Here is a 10,333-nt window from a genome sequence, read left to right on the forward strand (position 1 = left end):
TCGGACTAGGAGGTATCGAGACGAGCACACGCACACGACGGGAACCATATCGGCAAATGGGAACTGCCTTCAGTCTGCAATCGTTCGCAAAAGACCATATCGGCCACACAGCTAGCCTGTCCTTGTCCAACACGCCTGGGTCAGATCGTCCGCGATCACTCAAGGAAACCCCCCCCAGCCGGATCCGTACCTATCACGAAGCAGAGATGGTCCGGGGCCATTGGTGGCTGGAGATTCGCTTGCAAGAAGAAGGCGCCAAGGCAGCATCCCGCTGACCGTTGACGCAAGCTCAAGATCAGAGTGTTTTTCCCGGCAGCGAAGTCGGTAATACTTTCGTCCGGCGCCTTGTGTGGCGACACGCCATGGCGTTGGCTCAATAGAGCAGTTCCGCTCCGCTTGAAGTTCCATCCCATCGGCCTCAACGGCACTTGTGAGATCCCCAAAGCTTAAGCCGGAGAGTTTGCGGGGAAGAGAGGTGGGTGGTATTCCGAGTCTCACGAAGCAAATCACCGAGATGGAACACCTGGGAGACCAGAATCTACAAACTAGACCCCAAGGGAGATACACTCGCAAGGCAGTCACTTTTCCGGCCGAGAACCACATTTGACTGAGTTTCTGGGCAACCAACGGATGTCAATCGCGCTCGAGGCGCCCCTCTCTCCTCTGCCAAGAATAATAACCCCCCCCCCCCTTGTGGACAACCCCTGACATCTGTTCAGAACCTCACAAGCATTTCCCCGAGTCGATCCTCGATCGGAGCCAGCATGATCACGCAATGGTTCTCGCAAGGTCTACTCTGAAGGTCTACGCCATATATCCATTCCGCGGCCCTAGGTGTCTTCTGCGGCTTCTAGGAAAGTAAACATTGCAGTTGCTGTCTCCTCGGGTTGGCAATGTCGATGTTGGTTCAGTAACATTCCAGCAGAATGCTGCGTTCCCTTCTCCACCAGCCATTAGAAGGCTGCAGTTCGAGTCGCAGTGCGTCCGAGCCGGGAGCCGAGCTCACTGCCGGCCGCGCTGACACAACTTGTGTTTTGAATCCGCCTGTGCCCTGCAGGCGCTGCCGCTGCCGCTGCCGCGAGCAAACAACGGGAAACTCCCCGCCAACAGATCGTGAGCGGGGAGTAAAAACCTTTCCCGCAACGATTTTTCGGAGACGATGATAACCTCATGACTAAGTTTGGCGATCAAACGGCGTCCATCTCCTTTGCCGTCAACCTATCATGTCGATTCGTCCCATCTTCATTCTCACCCACCTTCGTCCGAACTACTTTCGCCTCCCTCGAGATTGATGCATGAAAAGAAAGCTGTCAAACTATTTCCTTCCTGTTTCAAGGACTCGACCTCGACCAGTCTTCTATCTGTGGGGTTCCTCGCCGCATAGTGAACACGCGGGACACTACTAGGATGACCGTTGTTCAGTTTCTCAGACGTTGCTTCTAGAAGCCTACCGTTCTCGTAGCGGTGTTGGGTCACGTCGTTGTTGCCCAAGCGTTCAACACGAAATATCGTGGCTACTAGCATCCTGCCGTTATGACCCCGACCGTTCCTGCAGATTCGCGGTTCGTCTGGGGAAATGCAGAACAAAGTTTGGGCCCAGAAACGTTGCTTGTCCTCGGCCCATTTTACCCGAGGACTGCACATACCTGACAACGGCCGGCGGCGAAAGACTCTCTGCCCGTCCCCCCTGCGCCTGCGCATTTGTTTGGAGTCTATTAACAGGAGACCATATTCAGGCTTCTTGTGCGCTTTCCAGTTTTTGGTGGCCGTTGCCCGCCTTCTCCAGCCGCTTGACAGTTTGCCCTCGCCTCCTTAGGCAGACCTCAAGCACATCTGACTTATGGTTCCCCTATCTGGTTAGGGACGAGCGGCTGCTAAATCAACTGAGGCTTCCGGACAATAGTCGACAACCCACACACGACATGCCCAGACCGCATCCGTGTTTTGGATCTGGTCTGCCGATCCAATCGTAGCCACAGTGATGCCACTATCCCGTGAGTTTGGGTCACAGGGTGCTAAGAGGGAGAACCCCTTCGACCGTGGCGCGTTGTAGACCGGACGACATTCCATCTGTCCAATGCCTCCCGTCCCTGCCACCTTCGAGAAGAGTCCGCATAGAGAGCTGCGTCAGGCAACGGCACTTTTCATCTGATCTGGTCTCGAAAGGAGGGCGATCCTGTTCCGCCCTGTGGCAGCGTCACACTGGTATGATGATCTCTCGCAGCCCGCATTCTTTCTCTCCGCATTGTCGTTATTTTCCCCGTTACTCTTGATCTACCCTGGCTCCCCTCGGAGGGCGATGCTGTAACGACGGGACGGACGACAAGGCGGCAGGCAACAGGTGCCAATCCGCCGCGTCCACCTTTCTAGTTCATACGGGTTGAGTGGGAAATGGACGTATGAACGGCGGCCGGATGCATCCTCACGTTGCCTTACCACGCGGATGTGGATGCAGCTCGGGTCCCGAGCAATGCAAATGCCAGATCTCTCCGTCCGATCCGATCGGATGTGCGTCGACAAGACGCCGGCATCTGGGCATCAACAGGGACAGGCCTAGTTACTGAAAGCCGAGAAAGAAACCGTGGCCCGCACTGAACGGGCGAGACCGGAGGGCACAGTCTGGGGAGGTGGTGCTTGGGGATCTCTCGGCTTCCGTGATCGAGCTTCGAGAAGGTTGCCTTTGTGGGATGCAACCTGCGGCAGCCCAAGTCATTTTCTCGAGTAGGTCTCACGGGTCTCGTCCTGCCGCCTTCTCAGGGGGTGAGTGGATGTCAGCTGACTCCGTGTCTCAGGAACTCACCCGCCGCCACACAGCGTGGCGTGCTCTCCCGTGTCGAATCCCGTCGCCTTCACGTTTGAGGCTTTAGCCTCTACCCATTCTCTGACATCGGCTGAGGCTAGGATCATGGGACGGCAGGGGAGACGAAGAGGGTCGTCTATGTTTGCGCGGCTTCGGAAGCCTGAGACATTCGGCTCAACCTTTTTGCCACCATCGATTGCCAAAGCCCTTGGTGTTGTTGAACCGACATGGCTGCATGTTGTACTTGTTGTCAGCCTTGCAGGCTGAATGGAGTCTGACCTCGCCGCGCGGGTCTGCCCTCAAGGCCAGACAGCCGCGGCCGTAGCCTTGCTTCGTTGGCGGCAGGAACGGCATTTGGCTAAAGCTTCCGTTGCGAGCCGTGGTGGATGAAGGCCGCGGCTGTCTTGTGTAGATTAGGATGGAGTTTTCTGGTGGTCTCGGGAGAAGAGGGCGAGTGATACGGCTGCTGTAGTTGGGCTCTCAGGATGAGATATAAGAACCGACATCCTTCCATTGCCTCCATTGATGTGAGAGAAAAGTTCGTTTGCCAGAAATGTAGACGCCAATCACGACCACAGATGTTAACGCATGAACAATCCTTGGACCAGAAAAGTAAAAGTTAGGAGAGATGCCGGACACGACCCAGTCAAGAAGGGATACGGGACCACAGAAAACGAGAGGATATAACCTGCACGCCCCGAGCTTTTAAGGTTACGAGGTAACGAACCGCTATCGATTCCATGGAATTCCACCCTCTCAGCTGGTAGACCCTGAGTTAGGGGACCGACTTGAACACCAAAAAGGCCCCGCTGTCGTTCTGCTCCAAGGAGCGGCCGCCATGGTTACGCCCCCGAGCATCACCAGCGAGGGTCACAGCTCCTCATATTAAACTGTTATCAAGGGCGGAAGGACGGGAACAGGAGCTGAGACTCGGGCTAGGTTCAGCAGATGCGGCATTCGTTCCCGACAAAACACAACAAACGGAGGGGGAAAGATGAAATGAGCCTGAGGATGAAGGGGCATAACATGTCAAGGCCGATATCGAGAAACCCGCACGGCGGCCCCCGCACCGCCCTCCGAGGCACGGCCATATATGGCTAACGACTCCTTATTAATCCGGCTCTTCTTGGCAGCCGGCAAGTTATCCCTGAATGGGCCTGGGAGGTTCTGTCTGTTCGTTGAGCAGATTTGGCATGATGATTGGCATACTGTGGTTTGCCATCAAAGGAAATGGGGTCAGGGGGAGTTGGATGTCAATGGCGGGATGGGTTCGAGGACATGGCGGGAGCAAGGGCTTCAAGGCTACCGTTTATTCAGCCTCCCTCGACAACTAAGAATGCGCTTTTGTCAGGGGTTGTTGAGAGTAGTGCGGGTTGTTTTGTTATGATCCTATCTCGTCGGGATTCTCAGCTCTTGGTTTCGTCCTGCGGAAGGAGATGAGAGTTCGAGCCAACCTGAAGGGGGGATTTGCAACTTCATGTATGATGACACGAAAATAGGAGGGCTTAAAGCGAGTGGGGATACACCTACGAACTCAGAGGAATGTAATAGCTGTGGCCAACCCAGAACATCGAAGCTATCAAATTGTTGCAGTAAAGGTGACTTATTGAACCTTCCGTGTTACAGGAGCAGGTAAGAAAGAGGTTCAGGGCAGTGTAAAGGTGGATCAAGAGGGTTACCAAAATATATAAGAAATATACGGATCTATCTAAGGTCTGGAAAGCTTCGTTTGCTGTATGTATGACGGTTGTTGCGCCTCATTTCTGGTGTTCGTGAAAACTGTAGTGGTTCGAGTGAAAGTGGAGTTGGATCGGCTCGTATGCCGACGTGACCCTCTCCTGGTGAAGACATCAAAGCGGAAACAGAAAGAGGAACGAGAGAAGAAACAGGGGTAGGGAGCAGCACGACAAGAAAGAGGAAGTGGAGAAAGAAAAGGAAGAGAAACCAGGCATCAGTAGTAACCATCCTCGGGAAATTCCGGACCCGCCAAGGCCAGCTCGTCGAAGATGACCCCTTGCTCAAGTATGGGCAAGTCGTGAATCCCAAGAGACGTAGCGACAAATCTGCGGAAGGGCTCCATCTTCTGGGTGTCCACCTTGTACCGCCAGATGGGGAAGCCCCGATCCGCATCCGTTTGGATCTTCAGGCGCCAGATATCGGCGCAGGTTTGGTTCAGAAAAAGGCGGAGCAAGTCCTCAGAGTCTAAGGCGTCCAGGATGTTGGCGCCGGCAAGGGCCCTTCCCAAGAGTGACTGTCCGGCGTGCATGTTTTGTTGTTGCATGGCAGCGGCCATGATCATGCAGACTACCGTGCACAGGAGTTGAGGGGGCCGAATACCGAGCTGCTTTTCGGTGGTGGTCGCCCAGTCTGGGGAGGGTGTGGCGCGGCTGCGTGTCACGACTCTGTTGGAAAGCAGGTTGCTACCTGATAGGGGACGCCAGAGGACACATAGAACGGTGAAGGTTTCCATGGAAATGTCGCCGTCGGCACCGCGAACCTCGGGAGGGACCTGGGGGTTGCCGCCCAAGACGGCGCTGCACCATCTTATGCACGATGGAAGGCAGTCGATGTCAAGGTCTAGGGCAGCCTGGATCTGCTTTAGCCCACGGATGGCTGATAGATGCTGGACGATAAACTGGTTTAGAAGGTGAGGTGCATCAAGAGGCGTGTCGGGATTTGCCCAGTTATACCACTCTAGGGCAGAGCGGAAGAGGGTATACGCTGGAATGTCCAGGTTTATGTTCCGTCGAGTCAATTCGACGAGGTTGAACTGCACGCCGTCATGGACGGTCGTTTCCTCGAGGATGCCTTTGAAGATTCTCGAAATCTGTCCCAGCCCCTTTTCCATGTCAGAGCCCCAGTCATATGTGTGGGCATTGAGAAGGTCCATAAAAGTCGGGACCCAGGACTGAGATCGCGCGTGTCCGAGGGTTGGCTCGGCATCATGCCTTGCCATCTCCCGTGCCTTCGTGAGCTGTATTGTATATTGAGCCGTACCGATGCAGGCAAGCGTGTGTTTGCTTGAAGGCGCGTCCTTCCACCGCGCTTCATGGATGTCGAATGCGTGGCGCGAGTCTCTTAAGCCAACTAACATGTCCGCTAGCCAGAGATCCCGAGTCTTGACGTCTGCCCAGTTCGCTTCGGAGTAAGAGAATTGCACTGCGGCGAGGTCCGGCGCGGCCCAGCGTAGCTGGAGGCTGCGCCATGGGGGGAGGGACATCCAGCAGGACTCGGCCAGCTACAACCGGTGGTGGGCACGGGTTCCGAGACGCGGCGTCTCCGGCAGAAGCAGCGCCATTGGTAGGTACAGTACCACAGCGAGAACCACCCCCGCAGAGAGCCTGTGCCTCCAAAAGCGACGTTTCGGGAGAGTTACCCCGTTTGTACTTCTTGAAGCCCCAGGTAACCCGGATGCGGTGGCCTAATTGTCGCCGGCTATAAGGCGAGTTAGATGATGGCATGGTGCCAATGTCTGTTTGATGGGCTTACTTTGCAGCGAAGTTGTGTTCCCGTTTCATGTAACGCTCGAGTTCGGCGAATGTCATTGTCTGGCATTTGTCAAGTAGTACCGACTTGTAGCTCTCCCATTTTTTCTCGGGGATCCTGGACGCATTTGTCCGGTGAGGGCGAAAGTTATCAGCCATTGTGTCCGCGGTCGGGGAGGTTGCGAAACACACAGACACACATACACATGCCCGCACACATGGTATTCCTTATATCTTGAGTTCCGCACATGGTATGTGTTGGCATCGAATGGGGACTTTTGGAGGCCCGAATGCCTCGACATAGGGCGCGGACCGAGAAAGACGCCCGCGTGGGAGCCCACGGCCGTTGTTTTCCAAATCTGGCATGTGTATTTTTGACCGCCAAGACGATTGTGCATGTTGGAAGGGCCAATTCAGCGAAAATCAAGTGAGTCGATGGCGATCGAGATCAAAAGTGCATGTTGGGGTGGACAATTCATACCACAAAGGTCAGCGCCGCCGCTCATCTCGAGCAAAAAGACCCTGCTCAGGCATGATCCACAAAACCGCAGCTTAAGAGCGGTGGACAAGCTGTCGATGCTGCCATTGGCGATGACTGCGGCGACTGCGGCGAGCGGCTGAATTTTGGTTTTTTTTTTTTTTTTTTTTGGCCTCGATATTCGCACAGCCTCGAGATTTGCTGAGGGCCAATATGAGTAAATCGTCTTCAAGGCGCATTGTTCCTTGGGCAGCAGTCAGGCGAGAAAACATTGCAAAAGAACCTCGCCAGCTCGGCGACAGCTCACGAACAGCAGGTGGCCACGGTTTCGGATACGGAGGCGGTGTAGGTAAATGAGTTGGATGGTGGACGCCTTGCGTGCCCGTGAAGAACAAAAGGACGGCGGGCTGTGACCGGGTTTGAGTTAGCGAGGTGTGAGAGAGCGGGAGCGAATTGAGACAATTCACCGTCGCCTGCATTGGGCCGCATTGCAATCCGTGATGCCGATTGTTGCCTCCTTTTCAGTGCAGCACATACACCGGTCTCGGTTTGTAAAATATGAGGCAGGGAGGTGTTGGGTTCGGCGTGGCCTCGGGGCGCCACGGAGAGGGGGTTACAATGGATGAGAGGACCGCCTCGACGATGGGGTGGGAGGGTTAGAGAGCAAACTCGGAATTCCAACCGCCTGGCTTGCTTGGCAAACAGGAAGGAAAGAGAACAACAGCCTGAATCTCGAGGGTCCGCGGACCAAATTAGATGTGATGGGAAATAAGGCGTGCAGCAGTAATTCGGCAGGTGACCACCAATGGAAAGAGCACAGGCTTTGACAAGCCACCTCAGCCACCAATTCTCCGATCGATCTTACTTGGCTGCTTGGTAACTTGATAATCTCTTGGATGCCCTCTCGCAGCTCAAGCACTACAGGATGCATGGTCGCTTCGAGCTCGACCGAGCAATGCCGGAGAAGCTCGTCATGAAGCCGAAGCACAGGACTAACGCGTGGAGGCAGGCAAGCGGGGTCATGACGTCAGACTTTAGCCAATCACAATGCCCTCTCATGGGGCTTTCATTCGCGAGGCTTTCCCCGCATTTGCTCCTCGAAACGCCCACTCCATCCATTCACCGAATCCAACGAAGCTACCTAATTAGTCTCCTAGTTGATGTTTCCAGTTTCCGGTAAAGGCTAGCATTGGCGAGGGCTCGAACCTCACGTACCTTTATGTTAAGATGAAGCCGAGCAGGGACGGGTGTATGGGAACAGCTGGGAGTAAAGTGCGTTGTTCGTGAGGTGCGCCGGACATGTCCAAAGAAGAAGAGCAGTGACGCAGTGCCATCCTCAACTGTCCAACTCCCGGTTTGCTGCGGCAGACCGTGGGAGGAGCCAAAACACGCGCGGCAAGGTTAAGCCAATCAAGCCAATCGGTTGGACGAGATCAATGCCTCTCTTCCTGGTCTTTCGTTGGAATCAATGTCAGGATGCAGGTCAACCTTAAAACCTGCATGCCACCCCCGCCACCAAGAAAGTACGGCCATACTTGGTATTGTGCAGGACGCGTACCCTGCCGGCGTCCTTGTCCGTCCCATCTGTTGCCCATGTGCCCATCCATCTGCTGCCCCTACATAAAACGCCATCCCCGCGTTCCTTCGCCCTGACCGCAACCACTGCAGGTATTCCGAGCAAGGAATCGTAGCGAACCAACCCGAAAAAAAATGGATCGCTTTCATCAAAGTAGGTTCCCAGTACAACAGATCACCCAAGCGGCCATGCTAAGCACCATCTCAGTCAACCCCTTCGCCAAGCGGGACTCGCACAGCGCGAGCTCGGTCGTCTGGTACAAGATCCTGACGCTGGCCAGTTGGTTGTTGTCGGTCATCGTGACTGTCTACTACACCCTGGAGCCGCCGAGCGATGGCAAGCACCATCGCGGGACCATCTGGCACCAGAACCATGACCACCACTCCGGGTTCACCCTCAACCCGATCATTACGTCCATCTACTGGTCCGTCTCCGTCTCCCTACCTTTGCTTCTCACTACACTGAACTGACCGGGTTTAAACAGGATCGTCCTTTTCGTTCTCCAGCTCGGCTACATTTCGCACCTGTTTTCGACCAAGACCGAGTCGGTCAACGCAGCGTGCGCTGTGGGAAGCCGTACGTCCTCCCAACCAACCATAGCTGGGAAGAGAGCAAGAGGGAGAGAAGGAGAAACACACAGAAAGAAACACAACCTAACTGACCTTGCCCATCGCAGATTTCATCCTTAACAACCTACTACACTTCGGTTTCGTGATGTTGTTCGTGCGGTCGCACTTTGTCTGGGCCGAGGTGCTGCTGCTGATCAACTTTGCGAACCTGACGTCGCTGTACTTCCGGCACAACGCCTACGCACGTTTCATCCACCTGCCGGCCGTGTCGGGCCCGCTGGCCTGGACCTTTGTGGCCGTGTACTGGAACGGCGCCATCATGGTCCCGCACCAGAACAGCCTCGTCGCCCGCATCTTTGCCAACATCTTTGTGTGGTCCATCCTGGCCTACGGCGGCTTCTTTATTGTGTTGTACAAGGTGTGTCCCCTCGCCCTCCAATTCGGATGCACCCAGACAGACAGAGTGACTGACCACCCGCCTCCAACAGGACTACACGATGGGGTTCGCGCTCAGCGTGCTGTCGGCGTCGCTCGGGGTCGCCCAGTTTCTTCCGGGCAGGTCGTGGCGCTGCAGTGGATCTTTGCCTTCACCAATCATGGCGGTGCTGTTTGTGCTGACCATCATCGTCGCCGTGCCCCGCTTGGACCGGCAGGCAGGTGCCGTGGGGTGGCAGCGCCGAGCGCAGGGAGCCCGATGCCGAGCGCGCGCCGCTGCTGGCCGAGTAGATGTCTGCCCGCTCTCGGGAGGGGGTGGGGCTTCGTTGATGATGGATGGAAAAGGGGGGCGGGAGTTGGGTCGAGTGGGTGCTGCGGGCGGTGTCGACGCTGGGAAAAGGGGGATGGGAGCTCGTGATTAATCTTGCTTGGGACGTTGGTCGACGGTTTATCTGGCGCGATTTGTTTTATCGAGATATCGGAAACCAGGTTGTAGGTAATTCGGTGGTAATAATCTCCCCTTTATCTTTGTAGTGACTAGAACGGTGTTTTGCAAGCTTTTGTGATGGAGGTTTAATGTCTGATACTGTTGATCTCTGGCATTCCATTTCATGCCCAGTCGATGGCCGGTGGTTGCAGAGTGGGCCCCAAAGGATTGAAGCCCCGCGGTAACTTTGGCAGCGCCCTTGTTTAATTCCAGTTCAACGCATCACACTGCACCCCGACTACAACTGCCTCCACCGAATCACTGCGACCGACTGCATTGGACTGAGTGCAATTGGCCGGCCGTATCGAACCACGCGCGTCGAACCAGAATCAAACGCGGCCTCTGCCAAACTTACGGCGGGGTCCGCGCATTCTCGAGCCCCCAAAACGCACCCCTTGCACTTTTCACGCCCCTAACCCTCTGTATATTCCTTCAACCAAACATCACCACCACCACCACCCTCAAAACCCCAACCCCCCCATCTCACCCACACAACCCACACA

At 55.4% G+C, this 10,333-nt stretch overlaps 2 protein-coding genes across 2 annotated transcripts; one reads left to right on the top strand and one right to left on the bottom strand.

The window, feature by feature from the left end:
• Positions 1-4,751: 4,751 nt before the first annotated feature.
• Positions 4,752-6,444, bottom strand: CHGG_03983 (uncharacterized protein; the record flags this gene model as incomplete). The annotated part of the gene is made up of 3 exons (XM_001223196.1): positions 4,752-5,765; positions 5,893-6,235; positions 6,290-6,444. 3 exons carry the CDS (start codon positions 6,442-6,444, stop codon positions 4,752-4,754), a joined length of 1,512 nt encoding a protein of 503 aa, XP_001223197.1.
• Positions 6,445-8,473: 2,029 nt separating this feature from the next.
• Positions 8,474-9,765, top strand: CHGG_03984 (uncharacterized protein; the record flags this gene model as incomplete). The annotated part of the gene is made up of 5 exons (XM_001223197.1): positions 8,474-8,492; positions 8,547-8,763; positions 8,824-8,915; positions 9,016-9,326; positions 9,397-9,765. The coding sequence occupies 5 exons, from the start codon at positions 8,474-8,476 to the stop codon at positions 9,763-9,765; spliced, it is 1,008 nt and encodes a 335-aa protein (XP_001223198.1).
• Positions 9,766-10,333: the final 568 nt, after the last annotated feature.

The sequence above is a fragment of the Chaetomium globosum genome, genomic scaffold (genome assembly GCF_000143365.1).
Source record: "Chaetomium globosum CBS 148.51 scaffold_4 genomic scaffold, whole genome shotgun sequence".
NCBI classification, from domain to species: domain Eukaryota; kingdom Fungi; phylum Ascomycota; class Sordariomycetes; order Sordariales; family Chaetomiaceae; genus Chaetomium; species Chaetomium globosum.